The 22,190-nt window shown below is 42.3% G+C and overlaps 1 protein-coding gene across 2 annotated transcripts; it reads left to right on the plus strand.

Annotated features, from left to right (window-relative positions):
• The first annotated feature begins 788 nt into the window (after nt 1–788).
• LOC115502411 (ATP-dependent RNA helicase DDX19A) lies at nt 789–22,062 on the plus strand. 2 transcript variants are annotated; one of them, XM_032591417.1, is made up of 13 exons: nt 805–951; nt 5,314–5,362; nt 7,929–7,979; nt 9,221–9,356; nt 9,654–9,714; nt 11,705–11,797; nt 13,388–13,490; nt 14,094–14,208; nt 18,334–18,511; nt 18,892–19,129; nt 19,681–19,843; nt 20,330–20,521; nt 20,907–22,062. In XM_032591417.1, exons 5-13 carry the CDS (start codon nt 9,692–9,694, stop codon nt 20,966–20,968), a joined length of 1,167 nt encoding a protein of 388 aa, XP_032447308.1. In that variant the 5' UTR covers nt 805–951; nt 5,314–5,362; nt 7,929–7,979; nt 9,221–9,356; nt 9,654–9,691; the 3' UTR covers nt 20,969–22,062. The 2 variants fall into 2 exon arrangements, with proteins under 2 accessions (XP_030153607.1, XP_032447308.1); XM_030297747.2 differs by lacking the exon at nt 9,654–9,714 and having other exon boundaries at nt 789–951.
• The last annotated feature ends 128 nt before the right edge of the window (nt 22,063–22,190 follow it).

Consider the following 22,190-nt stretch of genomic DNA (forward strand, 5'->3'; position numbering starts at 1 on the left):
TACACATTAAAAAATATTTATTGAGAGGCTATTATGTGCCGTACACTTTTCTAGGCTCACAAATTGTGACTAAGAGATAAAATCTTTGCTCTTGTTTGAAGAGTTCATATTCTGCGAGCGGCCAGGAGACAAACAGCGAAATGGAAGCAAAGAAGATGATTTTTGGTGGTATGCAGATGCTCACTGAGAATTAGTGATAAAATATTGGAAATAACCTATATTCCCACGGTGAAAGATGTAGGGGTGTCAGGTAATTTATGTGATAGGAGTTTGATAGAGTATTATAATGCCATTAAGTTAATAATTACAACATGAAATTTTATGTGCTTTGTTTAGGACTATGTAAAATACCCGTACTTTGATGCATACAAAGACTGGAAGGAACCAGAAGAAAAAGAAAAAACTGTTGTGCTTATTTTTCGGAGTGGTTGAATTATGGGGGTCCAAGGGCAACTGCTGTCGTTTTGTTTTCTTACACGTTATCGCATCGTTAACATGCAGAAACTGGCATCTACAGCACCTTCACGGGACTTACCTTTGTGTAAAGCTTTAGAATTCACTGAGACATGTGACGGGCTTAAAATAAAACTTGGGTTACTTCAGTGTGAAGTAAGGCAATAAAATGAGGACTAAGAGTTTGACCTCGCAGAGATTAGGGATTTCAAGAAAGCACGAGACGGCTCCTGGAAAGTCCGAAGGAGACGCACGTCGGAGCACGACCAGCGCGGCGCAGAATAGTGACGTATTGCGCCGGGCGGGAACTGACGTCACTTTTGGCACCGCCGCTTCCGGTCCGCGTGGGGGCGGTTCTTGCGGAGATCGTGGACTCCGGGCGCGTGTTGGCGCGCGGTGCGGTGAATTTTTTCCGAAGTCAGCCTCCCTGCTCCCCGCATCATGGCCACCGACTCGTGGGCCCTGGCAGTGGACGAGCAGGAAGCGGCTGTCAAGTCGGTCAGTGGCTTCAGCTCTCGCGGGGCGAACGTAGCAGGGGCCCGAGCCGACCCTGATTCGAGCCCCGGGAGCTGCCCGGGTTGGGAAGGGTTGTGGCCCACACCTCCCTAGACTTTGCGGCGGTGAATCCCGTGGCCCTGATTTGCGCCTAGGGCGATAGAGACCAGCGTCAAGCTTGTTCTATTCATTTGGGCCAGTTAAAGACTTTTTTGTCCTGTAGCAAATTTGTTCCCGCTCTGTATGTTTTCTTTCCTTGTATTACACTTCCTCACTGGGGATTGTAGACACAGGAAAATTTAGATGCTGATTCTCTCTTTGATCTGTTTTCCGGATGAATCGGTGCTAAACCCTTTTTTGTTTGTTTGTTTTTGGATTTTTCTTAACGTGGCTGGCATTTGGTAGCTTTTTGCAGGATAACAGATTCAGGTTTAGATTTCGTGTTTCAGTCTACTGCAAATGTTGGCGGGAGGGACTACAAATTGTTTCGTTGATGTTTAAAAGTGATATTTAGTTTCACATCCTGGTTCTTTTATAAATGAAGATCTATTCAATTGTAAGGTAATTAGTGTAAACTGGATTTCTGTTCTTATATGTAACCGTAGGTTTGTTTAGTGATAATTCACTATTGATTTTAATAGTTTTGTCTGGTCGTCTGGAAGTCTTATGTAACTTTTTAATGCTTAAGTTAACATTTCTTCTGCAGTCATCCTTGATTGCCTTGGGAAGATTGTGAGTTTGCCAGCAAATATTGTGGTCTAAATCCAGTAGAATACAGGATGAATCTTTACAGTCTAGTTGGGAAGGTGAGAATGTGGGAAATGCTGTGAAAATGGTAAGAATAATGCGGTAAGTGATGTCTGAAAAGAGAGAGGACGTTTATGAATAGGGAATAAGAAATTGCTTGTGGAGAAGTTTCAAATGGATAATAGAGAATGAGTCATGTAAGATAGAGGTGAATAACATTTCAGGAGAAAATGCACAAAAGTGCTGAACTTGTCTAGAGAGCAAGAATCAGAACTCATTTTTGCTGCAGCTTAAGTGTATGGGTTGTAATAGAAGCTGTACAGAAAATATAGAGTGTACTTTGCAACCTCAACTGAGAACTTTAAGAGGAGAGACTTTTCTTAGTCGGTTTGGGGATTTTTCAGGATACTGACAAGATTAGATCTGAGAGCTGGCAAGATTTATTGAACACATAGAATGTTAGTGATGTCTACAGGAAAGGCAGTCAGTGTGGAAGTTACTGTAATAGTCCAGAGAAGGGCATATATTGTTGGGTGGTGGAAGTGACGATGAAGAGATGGATTTAAGAGATAATTGTGGCGATATAATGTGCGGGATTTAGGAAAAAGGCAAAGGTTGTTGTTTGCAGGCGGCATCCCAGAGGTGGTATTAGTAAAATGCTAATAACAGGACTAGAGAAGAGGGAAGATGGGCAGATTTGATTTGGAGGTCTCTGAATTTTAGACAAGGAGGACATCTTGGTAAGTACCTGTGTTGTGAGTCCCCAGGAATTGTCTAGGTTCAGTGATTTCCTGGGAGAACTCATAGGACCCAGCACATAACTGTACTCTCAGCTCTGATTTATTACACCTCTCCTGGTGGATTTACACACAGCTTAATTAAAGTCCTATACCAGCTAATTGTAACAACACATGTGAAGTATTGTCAGGGAAGCTCATTAGAGACTCAGTTCTTAGGGTTCTTATTGGAGAGTTGTCACAAAGTCACCCTCTGCTTAGCATGTACCAAAATTCCAGACTTACAGAAGGAAAGCAGATGTTTAACGTAAATCACATGTTTTTACAATTTAGGTATAGCAAACCCCTCAGCAGTTCTGGGAATGGTGGGAACCCTTCTGAAGTCCAAGTTCCCAGGGGCCAACCAGGGGCCAACCTTGCGAGCTGGTTTTTCTAAGGATAGGAAACTGTTAACTGTGTTAACTGTTTTCTGCAGAGCATGTATCTCACATTTGGAATTGTGGCATTGGACTTCAGAAGAAGAATGAGGGCAAGCAATGAAACTCATTATAGGGGCACCTGGGTGGCTCTGTGGGTTGTGTGTCGGACTTTTGATTTTGGCTCAGGTCGTAGTCTCATGGTTCATGAGACTGAGTCCCATGTCACGCTCTGTGCTGACAGTGTGGAGCCTGCTTGGGATTCTCTCCCTCTTTCTCTCTGCCCTTCCTGGCTCGCACTCTCCCTCTCCCTCTCAGAATAAATAAACATTAAAAAATAAAATAAAGTGTCAACAATAAATAAAACTGGCTATTATCCACAAAGAAATCAGAGTATTACAAAGGATGAGGTTCTGGCACCGTAGCATTTAAAATCCACTGCTTCACACAAGAACTTTTCTAAAAGATAGTTACTGAGAATTGTTTTCAAAAATTTTTTTTAATGTTTATTATTTTGAGAGAGAGTGTGAGCAGTGTGTGGGGAGGGGGGTGCAGAGAGAGAGGGAGAGAGAATCCCAAGCAGGCTCCACACTTGGCACAGACCTGAGCCAAAATTGAGAGTCGGACGTTTAACCACCTGAGCCACCCAGGCACCCCTCAAATTTTTTTTAAATCTATGACTCTAATCTAGCTGTGATATTATGAATATTGTACATAGAGACCTAAACATACTTGGCATCTGGTTTTAACCACTCTACTTCTCAGAGGCTGATGTAAATAAATGTGTGAAAATATTGCTTCCTGATAGCTGGGGAAGACCCTCCTCCACCCCCCCCCCCTTTTTTTTAATTTCCATGTAAGTCTTGTGTGTCTTAGTTTAATAACTAATTCATAGTATTAGGTTATCATATGGCTGTGCTCTCAAGTGTACAGGTAGTAAATGGAAATGACAGAGACGAGGACAGAGAAAACACAAAGACAAAGATCTTATATTTACACACAGGACTTTTGTTTGGTTTACACTTATGTGAGCAAAGGTGTGTCTTCAGAGTCTTCCTTGCATACAGAATTGGTTTTGGAGGGGAAAGAGGGGTATGTCAGGGAGTTTAGTTTGGATGCAATTTTAGGAGCCCTAATAAAAGATTCTGAGAGTTTGAATTAGTAGAAAGGACCTGATGCCAGTTCATTTGTTACTGTCATCTCTTCCAACACAAATGGCTTCCTTTGCTGCCTCTTTTGGTTGTATGACCAGTTTAATATCTTTCTTTCTCTTCCCCGGATCAGCCAAAACCAAAAAACCAAAGACAACCCTAAGAATCTTTTGGAGACATAATTTGACCCTTTTGTGATTAGAATTGTCATAGAGGTAGATCTTGAAACCTTTCTGAAGTGTCTTTGAGTGCCAGAGAGTTCACCCCTCCACAGATCAGGGACTCTGGGATTGATGGAAGGTTGGCCAACCTTCAGGAGCTACTCTTTTTTTTTTTTTTTTTTTTTAAACATTTTTTTATCTATTTTTGAGAGCCAGAGTGCCAGTGGGGGAAGGGCAGAGAGAGAGGGAGACGCAGAATCCGAAGCAGGCTCCAGGCTCTGAGCTGTCAGCACAGAGCCCGACAACGTGGTGTGTGAACTCACAAACCGTGAGATCATGACCTGAGCCTAAGTCGGACGCTTAACCGACTGAGCCACCCAGGCGCCTCCTGAAATATTTTAAATCAGGAACATGAGTTTGTTCTTTGATCATAATAAATAACTCTTTTTTACCTAACTTGTAGTGGAGGTGGTTGGTAAGAAAGAAGGCTGTAATTTATTTGCTTAGTGTTGCATGAATACAGTGTGGGTTTCGTGACTAACAACAAAGTTGAAATACTTAGATGATACTTTTTTTTTTTAAGTTTACGTATTTTTGAAAGAGAGAGGACAGAGCTCAGGGGAGGACACAGAGAGAGGGAAAGATAGAATCCCAAGCAGGCCCCATACTGTCAGCGCGGACCCCAATGTGGGGCTTGAACTCACCTGTGGGATTATGATCTCAGCCGAAATCGAAATTGAGAGGCAGACACTTAACCAACTGAGCCACCCAGGCGCCCCTGGATAGTGTTGTTCTTCAGTGTATCTGCAAGGGAACTGTGTGTTTGCCATTGATAGGCTATCAAAGGCATTTAATGAAGGTTAGATGTTCTAGAAAGAGCATAAGTTGGAAGAAAATTAGAGGTTTGAGACTGTTGTCAAACTTTTCCCCCCAACTACTATGTGTAGTCCACCCCACTCTCCTTTTTGAGGTTCTTGAAGTTGCCCAAAATGATGTCTTCACCCAAGCTTTTAGGACTCCTGCTTGAGCAGGATAACTCCCTGAGTAAAGGTGCTGAACTAGTTCTGCTGGACTTTCACTAGGGAACTTCTCTTGGCTAAGGGACTTCCTTTGGGTCCTCTGCTTAACTCTGTTTCCTTTTATTCCCATTCAGATGAGTAATTTGCAAATCAAGGAAGAAAAAGTCAAACCAGATACCAATGGTGAGTCACTTGTAACTATTAGCTCTTCTGCTTTGCAGTAGTAGCTGCAGTGTGAAAAGGAGTTTTCATATAGTATTTGGGGAATGACCGTACGGTATTTGAGAGCCAGTAAATTCAGTTTCGTTACTGAAGAGGATACATTAGTTTTCCAGAGTTTATCTAGTCTCTAACTCCTGCCACTGTTCGCTTGATGTGTTTCTTTAAACTTTGTATTTAATTTTTGAAAAGTTAATCTGGGTTCAAAACTCGAAGTATTAAACAGGTGAAAGGCTTCCTTTCTGTTCTGGACTGTCATTTACCCAGTTCTCACTCTCTGTCTTTATTAGTTTGGTAGGCTGACATGCCAAGTATCACAAACTGAGTGGTTTAAACAACCGAAGTTTACTGTCTCCTAGTTCTTGAGGCCAGAAGTCTGAGACCAAGGTGTCAGCCTTCCTTCTGAAGGCTTTAGATCTTACATTCAAGTCTTTAATCCATTTTGAGTTAATTTTTGTATATGGTTAAGATAGCAGTCCAGTTCTGTTCTTTTACACGTGGCTGTCCCGTTTTCCCAATACCATTTATTAAAGAGACTGTCTTTTCTCTGTTGTATATTCTTGGGTCCTTTGTCATAAATTAATTGACCAAATATGTGTGGGTTTATTTCTGAGCTCTCTGTGCTGTTCCATCGATTTATGTGTCTGTTGTTAATGCAAGTACCATACTGTTTTAATTACACAGTTTTGTAATCTAGTTTGAAATCGGGGAGCATGATGCCTCCAGCTTTGTTTTTCTTTCTCAAGATTGCTTTGGCTGTTCGGGGTCTTTTGTGGTTCTGTACAAATTTTAAAATTGTTCTATTTCTGTGAAGAATGCTGTTGGGATTTTCACAGGGAGTGCATTGATTCGTGTTTTTGGTAATAATGGACATTTTAACAGTACTCTTCCAATCCATGAGCAAGGAAAACCTTCCTATTTGTTTGTGTTTTCAGTTTCTTTCAATAATGTCTTATGATGTTCAGTATGCATGTCTTCTACCTCCTTGGTAAATTTTTCCTAGGTATTTAATTCTTTTTAATGCAGTTGTAAATAGGATTATTTTCTTAATTTCTCTTTCAGATAGTTCATTATTAGTGTATAGAAACACACCAGATTTTGTGCGTTGATTTTGTATTCTGCAACTTGACTAAATTCATTTATTAGTGCCAACAGTTTTTTGATGGCATCTTTGGGTTTTTTATATATATCATGTCTTCTGCAAATATTGACAGTTTTCTTCCTTTGAATTTGGATGCCTTTTATTTATTTTTCTTATCCATCTACATTTAATATAATTGTTGACATGGTAGGTTTACTTAAGCAGTTTTACTATTTGATTTGTTTGTCTCGTAGTTTCTCTTCCTTTCTTTTGCTGCCTTCTTTTAGGCTAATTGAATATCTTAGAATTCCACTTTAATTGATCTATTGGCATTTTAGCTATACTGTTTGCATTATTTTATTAGTGTTTTAAAGTTTTCTTCATTTAAATCTTGCATATTTATTTGATTTTGTTAGTTTTATTTCTTGGTGAAGTATTTCATCATTTTAGTTGCTGTTATAAATGGGAACTTTTCAATTATATGTCTGTATTTATGAAAACTACTGATTTCTATTTATTTTGTACCTAGTTTTTTTGTTTTTCGCTAAGATATGTTATTTTGTAAGGGTTTTTTTTTTGTCTTTTGTTTTGTTTTGAGAGAGAGAGAGAACACGAGTGAGGGAGAGGGACAGAGGGAGAGAGAGGAAGAGGGGGAGAGAGGGAGAGGGAGGGAGGGAGGGGGAGAGAGAGAGAGACAGAGAGAGAGACAGAGAGTGAGAGAGAATGAGAATCCCAAGCAGGCTCCATGCTGAGCAGGGCTCAATTCCACAACCCTGGGATCACGACCCGACCAAAATCAAGAGTTGGATGCTTAACAGACTGAGCCACCCAGGCGCCCCTATAATCGTTTTTAAGTTGATACTTAATCCTGCAGGTTTACAATCCTGTAATCTACCAAAGTGAACATTTTACCTCTTGCTTTTATTTAATTTTTTTATTTAAAAAAAATTTTAACACTTATTTATTTATGAGAGACAGAGAGAGACAGAGCATGAGCAGGGGAAGGGCAGAGAGAGAGGGAGACACCGAATCCGAGCTGTCAGCACAGACCCTGATGCGGGGCTCAAACTCACAAACTGCGAGTTCATGACCTGAGCTGAAGTCGGACGCTCAACCGACTGAGCCACCCAGGCGCCCCTCTTGCTTTTAATTTTTAATACCTGTTTTCTTTCTTATGTATGATTGTGTTTGCTAATATAATAGTATATTTTAAAATAGGATAAGCAAATCAGAGGTGACATATTCTGATCCACTGTGAAGTCAGCCAACATTCCTAGAAAGTTGAAATTTTCTTGTGTGCTTTCTAGGAATAAAAACCCATTAAACATAAAGAAATGCCAAATATTTACACTTTGATCACCTAACTAAGATTTAGTTTTTATGTTGTCACACCTTTTGGGTGGGTTTGAAATTTGCCTTTCTTACTATGATAACTGTTTTCTTTTGTAGGTGTTATTAAAACCAGTGCCGCTGCAGAGAAAACAGATGAAGAAGAGAAAGGTAATTTCTCTTTAAAACTTTGTAGCAAGAAATAGAATATGACCCAAGATTTGCCCTCCTGGAGCCAGAGGCACTGGATCAAGGAGATGAGGAGGAATTACAGAGGAGATTGAGAAGAAGCAGTCAGTAAGGTGGAAGGAGAATGAAAGAGAGTGGTATCCTTTTTTTTTTTTTTTTTTTTTAATTTATTTTGAGAGAGAGAGAGCAAGTGAGGGAGGGGCAGAGAGAGAGAGAGAATCCCAAGCAGGCTCTGCACTGTCAGCGCAGAGCCTGATGCGGAGCTCAATCTCGTGGACCATGAGATCATGACTTGAGCTGAAGCCAGGAATCGGACCCTTAACCGGCTGAGCCACCCAGGTGCCCTCAAGAGGGTGGTATCCAGAAACCAGAAGAAGGAAGTATTTCAGAAGTAGGTAGTTAAATATAAGTAATAAGTTGATTAAGAAGATATAAATATTGGGGCCACCTGGGTGGCTCAGTTGGTTAAGGGTTCAACTTCTGCTCAGATCATGATCTTGTGATTTGTAAGTTAGAGCCCAGCGCCGGGCTCTGTGCTAACAGCCTGGAGCCTGCTTCAGATTCTGTGTCTCCCTCTCTCTTTGCCCCTCCCCCAGTCCCTTTCTCACTCTTGCTCTCAAAAATGAATAAACATTAAAAAAAAAAATGTTACAACGTGTTCACATGCTGGTGGGAATGTTCCAGTGGAGCAGGAAACTGATCACGCAAAACAGAGTCAGCGTCAGGAGAAATATCCTTGTGGGCAAGAGGGGCTGGGACCTGTCGTACCAGTGGAGGGGTTAGCCTTAGGAGCACAGGCTGTTCATCCCAGGTTACCAAAGGGAATGTAGAGAACATGGGCGCACATGCAGGTAGATGTATAGGAATGTCACGACAGAATGGGGAAGTGTTTCTGATCACTGGTACTTTTCTGTGAAGGAAGACGAGAGGTCATCAGGTGAGTGAGGATGTGAGGGATTAGAAGTTTGAGAAGAGAGGAGGAGGTAGAAGTGGAGGTCTGAGAAGAGTGAATGAGTGGAGAATAGAAGCATGAAGACGAATAGGGCAGCTTAGCCCTTTTGGGTTTCCCAGTCACCGTTCTAAAGGGAGACCCGTGGGAGTGACTGTTGTTCTCCAGCCAAGCCTGGCCGCCTGGGTGCTGGTGCAGAGGTGGGGAGAGAGATTTCACGAGGGTGAGTTTGCCAAACGAGCGTGAAGACAATCTGCTGGTTTCTTCCGGACAGAGGACAGAGCTGCCCAGTCTTTACTCAACAAGCTGATCAGAAGCAACCTTGTCGATAACACGAACCAAGTGGAAGTCCTGCAGCGGGACCCAAGTTCCCCGCTCTACTCTGTGAAGTCCTTTGAGGAGCTTCGGCTGTGAGTATTTGTTCTTTGAACAGCTGCTCCTTGTCAGGCCCTCCTTTGTAAAACTTAGCATTTCCAAGATCTTTGGGGAATTTTACTTTTTACTTTTATTTTTAAGAATCTTAATGTATTTGCTTCTTTGATAATTCACATGACTCAAAAGTCAGAAAGTATGAAACAGTTTACAGTGACGGTTTCCCTCCCACCCTTGTCTCTTGGCTACCCAGTTCTCCTCCTCTTGGGAGGGATTTTTAAATGCCACAGATTTATTCATCATAGCTGAAAGTCTTTTTTCTTTTATGCTCTTAGAACTTTCAATAAAATATTGGCTGACAGGTGATTTCTGGATGTCAGGAACATTTCTTATTAGGTAAGCCCTTTTGTTAGACTATAGGGTTTACGGTTAAGAACAGTTTATCTGCTTTTATATAATCGATCAAAAGAGCCTTTGCAGGATTTCCAGTACCTACAGTGGAAAGCAGTCTTCAGTATTCCAGAATGCAAAACAAAAACCAATCCAGAACCCAGAATTAAGCTGTAAGGGAGCATATTCATGTCATTGTGCTAAGAATAACTTCCAATATCACTTTATTTTAAAAGCAGAATTATGGAAGGTCATACCAATTTTTTTGTTTACTTCAATATGTTAGTAAAGGAAGGTTTATGAATCATTGGTTTATGTACCTGGTACTGTGCTGGGTGTTATGAGTAACACAAGACATAACTACCGTTCTTGCTGCCTGCCAGGACCTGAATCATAGACAGAAAGCAGCTGGTGAATAAGAAAGTGGTGGAATTACCTTTATCAGCAAAATCTTTAATATGCCCACATGGGGGCCACATTCCTGCCAACTGTTACCACTACTTTAGAATAAGAGACACTTAAAATATAAGAGCTAACTTAAACCAAATCAAGTCATTAATGAAGTAACAGTTAAGAACAAGTTTTTTAAAGCGTTGTTGTTTTTTAATGTTTTCAGGAAATTATTCTTTTCTTTCTGTATTTCTCCCATCGGGGGCTTCATTCAGCAATTCTGCCATCTCTGTTTCTATTCGTAAACTATATCAGGAGGGCTAGATGTGCTCTTTTGTTTCCTGAAGTGACAGTTTTGCTTCCCCAAGTATAGATGGTTTTTAAACCCCCTTTCATTTAAAGGACTTGTGCTCTCAGTCTGACCAGTGAGGAATTGTCCTTTCTGAAAAATCAAGCTCTCTCTGATTTAGTAGTTGTTGGCTAGAAGAAACAAAAAATAAAACCTAAGTAGCCTAATATAATATATTTGTTTTGTACTTAAAAATTTTGAATTAATCTCCAAAATAAAAGGAAAATAATGAACCGCTGGAAGCTCTTGGATCATTTGGATCTTCATTCAGTTGTGACTTTGTTTCCTTAGCAACCAAATCACAATCTGTTGAGCTTCATAGCCTTTTCTTCTAAACAGAAGACACCAAAGATTATGCTTTCACATGTCTTTGTGTCTGAGAACCAACATATGCCAGACGAATGTGCCTTTTAGAGAGCCTGTTAACTCCAGGGAAGGCTCAGAGAACAGAAGGCTTGACTTGGTTTGGCTCTTCTTTACAAATAGTGTGGTGGGATTTTTGTCGAACACCCTGTCGGTGGTAGAGGTAACAGAGAGGTTATTGTAAATGCAATGAAAAAGCAACTTTAATTTGTATTTGTTGTGTAGCTACTTATATAAGCTGGTGCTTTCCTATGCTTGATTTTGACTAAACATAATAACCAAATATGAGCATTCGTGAAGTTCAGTACAGGTGATTGAACACTCCTCTTTACCAGAAACTGGCTAAATCAATTCTCTTACCTCTTGATTGTCCTGAGTGTTTGTATAGCTGGCTTTGGAAGGACCATGGAATACAAAATGACTGTGGTTCATTTTAACATCTGCACCAAGAAATTAAACGTGAATCTTGTTTTCTAAAGGGACTTCTATATCTTAGTGATACAGTTAAGCAGTGTTTATTTTTAGGTACGCCTTTTATAATTCATTTTATGCAAATTATACAATTTATACAAATTAATAAATTCCACTCTTGCAGTATCCAGGGAACATTTGCCATCCAAGACCAATCATATTTGTGGGGGTCTGCTGAAAGCATGAATTTCTCCAAGAAAGAAAACTTGTCTGTATTCTATGAATTGTCTAATAGTTGTAGATTAAGACTGAGGAGAGAAGGATGATGGTTTGGTTTCATTTTAGATAATATTTTTTAAGGCCTAGGAAGATATGTCTGACAGAGATAGGAAGCGTTACTCTTTGCTAGATATAGGGAAAGAGTTTTAGGCCTTTAAAACAATTTGAACTAGGAGACGATCCTTTCTCTCCCTGGCCTCCTAGGAAACCACAGCTTCTCCAGGGAGTCTATGCCATGGGCTTCAATCGACCCTCCAAGATACAAGAGAATGCATTACCCATGATGCTTGCTGAGCCGTGAGTATGCAGATCCCAGTGCACCTCTTCAGAATTTGGTTTAACGTCCTATACCAATAACTTACTGTTCTTGAGAACAAGATGGGACATTTGGGACAGCATGTTTTCCTCAGGGAAACAGCTTGAGCAAGTACAGAGAGTCAGATGGAATTTGGTACAGCTTCTGCCTTTCCCACTTAGCAGTAAAAACTAATGGGGGCACCTGGCTAGCTCAGTTGGTGGTGTGGGTTCAAACCCGCATTGGTTTGTAGGGGTTACTTAAAAAATAAATAAAAATCTTTAAAATAAATGAAAAACAGATAAAGCTAATGTTATTCTGTGCATTTTTTAAAACAGGGTTTTTTAAAAACAGGAAATTTTGGGGGCACCTGGGTGGCTCAGCTGGTTAAGCATCTGACTTTAGCTCAGGTCATGATCTCGAAGTTCATGAGTTCAAGCCTTGTGTTGGGCTCTGTGCTGATAGCTCAGAGCCTGGAGCCTGTTTCAGATTCTGTATCTCCCTCTTTCTCTGCCCCTCTCCCACTTGTGCTCTGTCTCTGTCTCTCAAAAGTGAATAAATATTAAAAAAAAAATTTTTTTTAGTATGAAATTTTTGGAACTTGCAAAAAAAGGTGTCAAGAACATCTGTAACCCTATCTTGTCAAGAAATCTAGTTGACAGTGGAAGCCCCCATGCACCCCTCTGCATTCACATCCCCTTCCCCAACCCAAGTAATGTCATCCTGAAACAGGTCATCATTCTCTTACATTTCTTTATACTTTTACTACATATCTACACATTCCTAAGAATCTAAGAGTTGTTTACATATTTTAAACTGTAGATAATTGGTGTCCTACTTTATGGAGCAACATTTCCCATTCAATTCTATTATTTTTCTTGCTTAATGACAAAAAATTCCACCTATTTCCATGACTGAGTTACAGGAAGTAAAATGTGAAAGTTCCCTCTAAAGCATCTGCCTGACTTGGTGTCTTGGATTTTCATAAAGAAGGGAAAAGGGGAGGGGCACCTGGGTGGCCCAGTCGGTTAAGCCTACAACTACAGCTCAGGTCATGATCCCACAGTTCGTGGGTTCAAGCCCTGCACTGGCTTCTGTGCTGACATCCTGGAGTGTGCTTCGAATCTTCAGATTCTATGTCTCCTTCTCTCTCTGACTCTCCCCTGCTTATGCTCACACTTTCTCAAAAATAAACATTATTAAAAAAAAAAAAAAAGAAAAGGAAACACACGGGGAGCCAAGTGCTGGAGACACATTACAGCTTGGCAGAAAATGTCTTCAGGGATTTTCCTTGGCACAGATTTTACTCTGCAGTGTTAATTTCCATGCGGCCCCTGGGGTACAAAACTAGGGCACCCTGGCTGTGCTGGAGTCTAGAGTGAGGATTCTTGGTGTAAACCCATCTAAAAGAATCATTTTTTCCCTTAATATTTAAGCAGTTTTTTAACATCATATAAAAAATTTATCATTGTCCTCAATGCAGAAAACTTGGATTAAAGGAAGAATATTTTGTATTCCTACCATCCAGAAAGAACATTCTGGTACTTTATTGTGTTTAACCAATATTATTTTCCTTTCTGTTCCTGATCCAGCCCACAGAACCTGATTGCTCAGTCTCAGTCAGGTACTGGTAAAACAGCCGCCTTCGTCCTGGCCATGCTCAGCCGAGTGGAACCAGCAGAGAGATACCCCCAGGTGAGGGTTGGGGGATCCTGAGGGCCCTGGCTTGCCTGCCCTGGGAAAGACAGTGCTATCTGGTGGGCGGTTAGTGAGGGCACCCCTTAAGGGATCTGAACATTTCCTGGGCCTCAGACTGTGGATCTGGCAGAGCAGGTTCATGTACTAGGCCTCTAGGTAGAGTTCATTCAGAAACAGCAGCTTTAAACAGTGGCTTCTGAAGGCATTCACCCAGCCAGGGCTCCCTGCTGAAGGCTTGGGTCTATAGCTGAAAAGTGGGCCTGGTTGGAGAGGATGTGGTTCCCTGCCTTTTTAGATGGTAGTAAGATCAGGGGTGACTGGGTGGCTCAGTCAGTTAACCATCAACTCTTGATTTTGGTTTGGGTCGTGATCTCACAGTTCATGAGATCGAGGCCCGAGCTGGGCTCTGTGCTGACAGCATGGAGTCGGCTTGGGATTCTCTCTCTGCCTCTCTCTCTCTCTCTCTCTCTCTCTCTCTCTCTCATAGATAAAACATTTTTTAAAAAGTGATAATAATATAAGCATATTTGTTGCATTAGCACCTGTTGTCTTTTACTAAAAGACTCTCTTAAACTCAACCTTTATGATTTCCTTGTTCAGTGTTTGTGCCTCTCCCCAACATATGAGTTGGCACTTCAAACGGGAAAAGTGATTGAGCAGATGGGCAAATTTCATCCGGAACTAAAGCTTGCTTATGCTGTTCGAGGCAATAAATGTGAGTATAAAGGGGTGAAACCTAAGCAGTGAGCAGGATAGGGTAGTTGGGTGTTTGAATTTTGAAGATGTGATGATGACATTAAACTTTCTGGTTCAATTGACCTTAGGGCCCACTGCATTGCTTTCAGCAAATCTGTTTTAAACTTGTTATTTAACAGTCCTTTCTACTCTTAAAAGATTTAGAGTTGTTAAAAAAAAATCTTTGTATGGGTCATGGAGTTCTTAAAGTCTGTCGTTCTTCACTAAGATAACAGGGTTTTGAATTCAGCATTCAGAGTTCTGGAAGCTGCTTATTAACAAGGGATTAGTAGGTCTAGGATGGCAGGTTGGGGTCATATCCCTTTGTTTCAAAACAAGCCCAGCTTTAGTAAGAGTAAACTAGGAGCAGATAAGACCAGACAACTTGGTCTTATTGAAACCAGAAATCCTTCCACCAATTATTTCTCCCATGTGTTCTATGGTATGTAGTGTAGAGAGTATGGACTAAAATGGTGAGGAGGGGCAGGTAGAACATGGTCGTTAGGAAGTTATCAGAGTAGGGAGCGCCTAGTTGGCTCGCTTGGTTCAGTGTCCGACTCTTGGTATCACTCAGGGTCTTGATCTCAGGGTCATGAGTTCAAGCCCCACATTAGGCTCCACGCTGGGCATGACGCCTACTTAAAAAGGAAGTTAACAGAGTATATAAAACTGTAATTCAGTAAGAAAAAAGTAGGCAGTCTAATAGGAAAATGGACAGAAGAGGCCCAGTTGAACAGACACTGCACAAAAGAAGGGAATTCAGACGGCCAGTAAATATGAGATGATAAGCCTCGTTTGTCGTCAGGGAAACGTAAACCTAAAACCACTGTGTGCTTCCCAGATGGGCAAAAATGAAGTCTGACAATGCCAAGTGTTGATGCAGACGAACAAGAACTGGCATGCCCGGGACACCTGGGTGGCTCAGTTGGTTGAGCGTCCAGCTATTGATTTCAGCTCAGGTCTTGATCTCACGGCTTGTGGGATTGAGCCCTGTGCTGGGCTCCGCACTAACAGTGAGGAGCCTGCTTGGGATTCTCTCTCTCTCCCCCCACTCCTCCACTTGAGAGCTCACTAATGCTCTTTCCCTCTCTCTCTCAAAATAAATTTAAAAAACCACAAAAACCAAACTAGAATGCCCATACACTTCTGGTGGGGAGTTTACATTGGTACAGTTACTTTCTGGAAGCAGTTTGGCATTACTTAGAAAAACTAAAAACAGGGGCACCTGGGTATCTCAGTCAGTTGAGCATCCGACTTCGGCTCATGATCTTGCCGTTTGTGAGTTCAAGCCCCTGTGCTGACAGCTCAGAGCCTGGAGCCTGCTTCAGATTCTGTGTCTCCCTCTCTCTCTGCCCCTTCCCCACTCATACTCTGTCTCTCTCTGTCTCTCAAAAATGAATAAACGTTTTAAAAAAACTTTTTTTTAAAGGAAAAACTAAAGACAGACATTCCTTTGACCCAGCAGTTTGTAAGTGCCTGGAACAGTGGTTCTCAAACGTGTTGGTTTCTTATACTCTTAAACATTACTGAGGATCCCAAAGCATTTTTGTTTATACAGGTTTTATCTTTTGATATTTGCCATAGTAGAAGCTAAAATTGAGAAATTTTTTTTTTTTTTTTGAGAAATTTCTGAAAATACTTACTTTAGAAGAATATGAAGAAAGTCTGGCCTTTCAGATAATTTTAGATACTCTTTTTTGGATGTGACACCAAAACTTAACAAGTGGTAATTACTTAAGAGTTAGTTCCAATGTGGAATCTGAAATCATACTACTGAATTTTTCATACTGTTACATTAAAATACCTTGGTCATTGGGGGCACTTGGGTGGCTCAGTTGGTTAAGCGTCTGATTTCGACTTAGGTCATGATCTTGCAGTTCATGGGTTCAAGCCCTGCATCGGGCTCTGTGCTGACAGCTCAGAGCCTGGAGTCTGCTTCAGATTCTGTGTCTGCCTCTCTCTCTGACTACCCCACTTGAACTCTGTCTCTCTTTCTCAAAAATAAATAAACGTTAGAAAAATTGAAAAAAAATACCTGGGTAACACTGATCTTCCAAATGTTGAGACATTTTGTTATACAGACTTTAAATTACCTGCACTAATATTACCACCAAATTCATCAGAGGAATTTATACACATCAAGAAACTCAAACTTAGTGGCGCATACAAGTGTTCCAAAACTCTAATAATCATTTTCTCTTGAAAGCTTAAATGTTACAGTGGCAGCAGATACAGTGGATTATTTTCATTGAAGAGACAGACTCTGTTCATCTTCAAGAAAGTGTATATCAAATTCCCAACTTCATTTTTTCTGGTTTGTCAGTTAACAGAGAGAAATGGCTAGTTCAGCTCACCACATAATCACAAAAGAGCTTTTCCTGGAGAAAACCATCATGCTTCAACATGCAGCAAAACTACTTTATCCAAAAATTAATTAGGTTGATTATTTTTGTGTGTTTATTTGATGCTTCAAACTGGTGGGTACGTTGAAGTAAAGCATACCACAATATTGTGACAACGTACATCTTCTTTAGAGTGCTTTGTAAATAACCTGGGACTTCATTGTGTGTGAAGGATTAATATATTAATTATATTTAATGTATTATTTTTTAAAGGTTCAGTTTTGACTCTCAGGCAATGGACATTGAGAACTACAATGTGTTTCAGTTAATTCAAAATTCTTCCAATGTATAATTAGATAATTGATAAATTTTCTTTTTTAAGTTTATTTATTTTGACAGAGAGAGAGAGAGATTGTGCTGGGAGGGTGGGGATTAGCAGAGAGAGAGACTCCCAAGCAAGCTCTGTACTGTCAGTACAGAACCGTACATGGGCTCAATCTCATGAATCATGAGATTATGACCTGAGCCGAAATAAAGAGTTGGACGCTTAACTGACTGAGCCACTCAGGCTCACCAATTGATGCATCTCTAATGAAAGTCCTTTCTCAAGTTGTAAATTTTGTTTTTGTTTTTACTTATTTTTTTTTTTTTTTAAAGTAGGCTTCACACCCAGTGCGGAGCCCAGTATGGGTCTTGAACTCACGACCCCGAGATCAAGACCTGAGCTGAGATCAAGAGTCAGATGCTTAACTGACTAAGCCACCCAGGCACCCCTAAATTTTGCTTTTAAAATAGTTAACACATTCGCATGTGTTAAACTGAAAGGATATGTGGTTGAAACTTTGTCTCATCCCCCCCAACCACCTAGTTCTCCTTCCTAAATTTAGGCACTCAGTACTAACTAGTTTCTCATGTGGCACACCAGAGATGTGGCTGCAGGCACACAGTGTGTATGTAAGTGTGTGTGTATAAATATGTACTCACACACATGTACATTTATTACATGTATTCTTTTTTGCCTCTTGTGTTATACAAACTGCTCTGTAAATTTTTTTCACATTTAATAATGTATTTTGGAGATTGTTCCCTATCAGTTCCTAAGCAGTTTTATACTTGGATTGGCAACATCCATTGGGTGTATCATATTTTGCTTAATTAGTTACTTTTTGAGGTGTGTATATCCTTGCATATATGTTATTTCACACGTTAATACACATACAGGATTAATTCCTAATAGTGGAAATACTGGTCACAGGCTCTGCATTAGCAATTTTGATAGATGGTTGTACTGGTTTCAACTTCCACCAGCTGTAATTTGAAAGTAATGTGTTTTTTGAGTCAGAGAATTTGTACTTAGGAAAACTGTCTACATGTCAGAATGTCTTATGAAACAAAAACTCATTGGGCCAGGATCCTGGTAGTCACAACTACCAATTTAAGAGAAAATCTGTGATCATGAGTGAATGCATGATATGAAATGTTGAGGGGAATGAGGGGGACAACACTGAATCAGGAGGAAGTAGGAATGAGAAATAACACTGAGGGGTCACTGCATGGGATTTGATCCTGAGCACAATGCAGTTAGATAGGTGCCACTGTGCCTGCTTTACAGTAGAAGAACCCAAGACTTTTGGATAACAATCCTGTGTGTTTTGACATCTGGAATTAACTAGTTTTACAAACTCTGAAAGGATGGGCAAGGCTTTGATTTCCAAAGCTGGTTTTGCCATGGAAATACCCACGGAAAACATCTTGTCTCACAGTGGAAAGAGGTCAGAAGATCAGTGAACACATTGTCATTGGCACCCCTGGGACTGTTCTGGACTGGTGCGCCAAGCTCAAGTTCATTGACCCTAAGAAGATCAAGGTGTTTGTTCTGGATGAGGCTGACGTGATGATAGCTACTCAGGGCCACCAAGACCAGAGCATCCGCATCCAGAGGTAGGAACTCTTGAGCCAAGAGGAACGTCTGTCTTCTGACTTGCAAGTAAAGATCTTCTTGTTCACTGTGTTTCCTCCTGCTGTATTTAACTCCTCTTCTTTCTCCATCTAGGTTATTTGCTTTTAGGACCTTCAGGAGCATTTTTTGGATGGGCCATTTGCTCGCCAGCACTGATCACGGGTTGAGGAAGGAGACTTAGGGAATCTAACACCAGCCCCCTCCCTGCCCCATGGCTGCTCTTGCCTCCTCCCTGCTGTTCTCCTCCCCCCTTTTGCCTCTTTCCCCGGCGTGTAGAGCTTCCAAGCCTGGGGTGGCTGTCTTCTGTTCCTTCCAGGGAAAGACTCGGGGTCATGCCACATACCTGGGTCTTCCCTTGCAGGATGCTGCCCAGGAACTGCCAGATGCTGCTTTTCTCTGCCACCTTTGAAGACTCTGTATGGAAATTTGCCCAGAAAGTGGTCCCAGACCCAAACATTATCAAACTGAAGCGTGAGGAGGAGACGTTGGACACCATCAAGCAGTATTACGTCCTGTGCAATAACAGAGATGAGAAGTTCCAGGCCTTGTGTAACCTCTACGGGGCCATCACCATTGCTCAGGCCATGATCTTCTGCCACGTGAGTAGCAGTGGCAGCAGCAGGCCTGCCGGGGGAGGAGCTCCACTGGAGGGTGTGCCTGGCCCTCCCTTCAGCCAGCTCCCCCTCAGTGCTGAGGAGGACTGGGTGTCCTCTGTGTGGCCAGAAAGGAAATGATGAAGCACCTCCACCTGCCCCAGGGCATATTCTCCTCAGACTATAATGAGTTATGAGGGAAAGACTGTGAAGAATTGAACTTTTCTTTGGTCCCACCTCTTAGACATACCTTGGGAAAAACTCCAGATAACATCCAATGAAATGATTATATAACATTAAGAATATAGACTATTTGAGAATGAAGATATTGGCTCCTACCACACTCTTCCTAGCTGAACACTAAGATGATTTAAGTAATTCATCCAAAAAAAATTCACATGGCTGAAATTGTCTTTGTAAAAATGGTAAGCCTACCCTGGTGGCTGAACTCAGCAGGCTTTCACGTATTTTAATGGAAACAAGCCACTTTTTTGCAGGTTTGTTTTTGTTTTTATTTTTCCAGGTGTCTCCATTTAAAACCATTCTTTTCACTCCAGACCCGCAAAACGGCTAGTTGGCTGGCAGCAGAGCTCTCCAAAGAAGGCCACCAGGTGGCTCTGCTGAGCGGCGAGATGATGGTGGAGCAGAGGGCTGCGGTGATCGAGCGCTTCCGAGAGGGCAAAGAGAAGGTGCTGGTGACCACCAACGTGTGTGCCCGCGGTGAGCAGAGAATGTGCCTGTTCGCCAGGCTGCGGATGGCGAGCGCAGGGCTCCCGTACGGGACGCTCAGATGGTTCGGGGGAGTCCAGCTGGGGTTGGTGCTGACTTTGTTTTCTGGGAGAGGCTGGATTCCCCCAGCAGATGAGAACTTTCACAGAAGCCAGGAGTCCTGATGTGGTGGAAGGAAACAGGCAGTGACTGGTTTAGAGTGAATGGTGCCTGCTCTCCTGGGGGCCCCTAGTGAAGTTTCGGCCGCATCTCCAGATTCTTGTATCTAGCAGAGGCTCTTCTAGCGATGTCATAATTTTGTTAGCACCTGCCAGAGTGCTGTTTTTCCCTCTGGATTCTGCTGCGTGCCCCCGGTCCCCGAATCCCAGAGCTGGCCTGCCCCAGACTCTTCCTCCACCTGATGCTGGCGTGTGGCAGCCTCGCCTGGTGGGTGGTGGTTTTTGTTTCCCGTCCTGACTCCACCCCTCTTTCGTGCAGGTATTGATGTTGAACAGGTATCTGTCGTCATCAACTTTGACCTTCCCGTGGACAAGGATGGGAACCCGGACAACGAGACCTACCTGCACCGGATCGGGCGCACGGGCCGCTTTGGCAAGAGGGGCCTGGCAGTGAACATGGTCGACAGCAAGCACAGCATGAACATCCTGAACAGAATCCAGGAGCATTTTAGTGAGTGCCTGGGAGTGTCCCCTGCCAGGGCCCTTTCCTTAGAGGGGCAGGTTCTCCTGGGGCCTCCTCGAGAGGCCTTTGTCCTTGTCACATTCCCCTCCTTTCCTACAATATGGAAGTTCTCGAAGAGCACACCTGGTGAGTTCAGGTCAGGAACTCGAACAACAGCGCCCCCTTGGCCAGGCTTGAAGGGCCTAGGGCTCTGTCCCGTGCTCAGGCACCAGGAGCCCGTGGGGTTTCATGAAAGTTTGCTGTGGCCAGAGGCTTGGCATGGGGGCAGAAACCTGTCTGCCTCCTCCCTCCCTGCTGTGCTGTCCCTTCCCTAGGTGTGTGTGTTCACGATAGCCCCGTGTTGATGTCTCTGTGAATTCTCTTTTTTCCCCAGATAAGAAAATAGAAAGATTGGACACAGATGATTTGGATGAGATTGAGAAAATAGCCAACTGAGAAGCTCCATCAGTCACCAGTGCCCACCCCTGGTGCTCCCCCTGCACGGGAGACTGGTGCTTTCACGGCACAGGCCTCGACAGTCGCCACAAAGAAGAGGAGGCAGAGGAGAGAGAAACTACCTACCTCATTTTAAATTACGTTTGGACTTTACAAAAATTGTGCAAATGATTGGGGAAGGTAGAAGGAAAATTTTACATTTTGGAAAATTTAGTCCTCCCCCCACCTCTGCCCTTTTAAGCTATGGTTTTTCCCATCTTTATAATAATCTGGTTGCTGTTGGTAATGGCTGAGCCTAGGGTCCCCTGCTTGTTTTGTTGTGGGGTGTTAGGGACCCATTTCCAGTCTCTGAAGAAATGGTCGATGTAGGTGCAGGAGAGGCTCAGCAGCACAGGCATGGGAGCCCCACTGCATGGACGGAGTGTGGGGAGCAGCAGCGGGGAGACCTGGGAGCGCTCTCCCTTCTCTGTCCCTGACCAGAGACCTGCCACCAATGTCTCCCGCCCTTGAGGCCATCTTCCTTCTCCTAAATCCAGAGATGTTCTGGCTGACCCCTTTTACCCCTGTTCTCAGTACCAGAGGATGTCCCTGCTTCTCTCTGGGTGAGCACATTGTAAACCTCCGATTTGGAGAGAGACATGGAAATCAGCGAATCTTCAGAGGACTTGGTCTGGCAAGGGTAGACGAATCCTGTGAGAATCTGGGACTTCCCTTTCCTGTGGTTGCTGTGTCTGCTCAGGCACTGGGAGTCAGTCATGGCAGCCAGGGGAGACCAGGTGCGTTTCTGACACGCACCTGGCCAAGTGAGTTGATTCTTATCGGTGGGTGTCACACCGTGCCTGGAGATGAGCAGGAGAATTTGGAAAGGAAGTTATGACCAAGTTAAAACTCTGCTCTTTCTTTATCCATAATACTGGGCCTATTGGTTACTTTAATTCATACATCACCTATATGAATAAGGACAGAGAAATTCGAGTTATACCCATCATTATGTTAAGAAATTTTAAAGTAATTATGAAAGGCTTTACTAATCATGATTTGTTTTTATTTGTATTTTTCTGCTTATTAGACTAATATATGCTCATTAAAAAAGGTGTGTGTGTGTGTGTGTGTGTGTGTGTGTATACACACATATATAAAGTACAAGTGCTCTCTGTCTCCACCTCTCTGGGACAACCATTGCTAGCATTTTGGTGAACATTTGATATATTTCCTTCTGTTT

Source organism: Lynx canadensis, chromosome E2 (genome assembly GCF_007474595.2).
Source record: "Lynx canadensis isolate LIC74 chromosome E2, mLynCan4.pri.v2, whole genome shotgun sequence".
NCBI lineage: Eukaryota > Metazoa > Chordata > Mammalia > Carnivora > Felidae > Lynx > Lynx canadensis.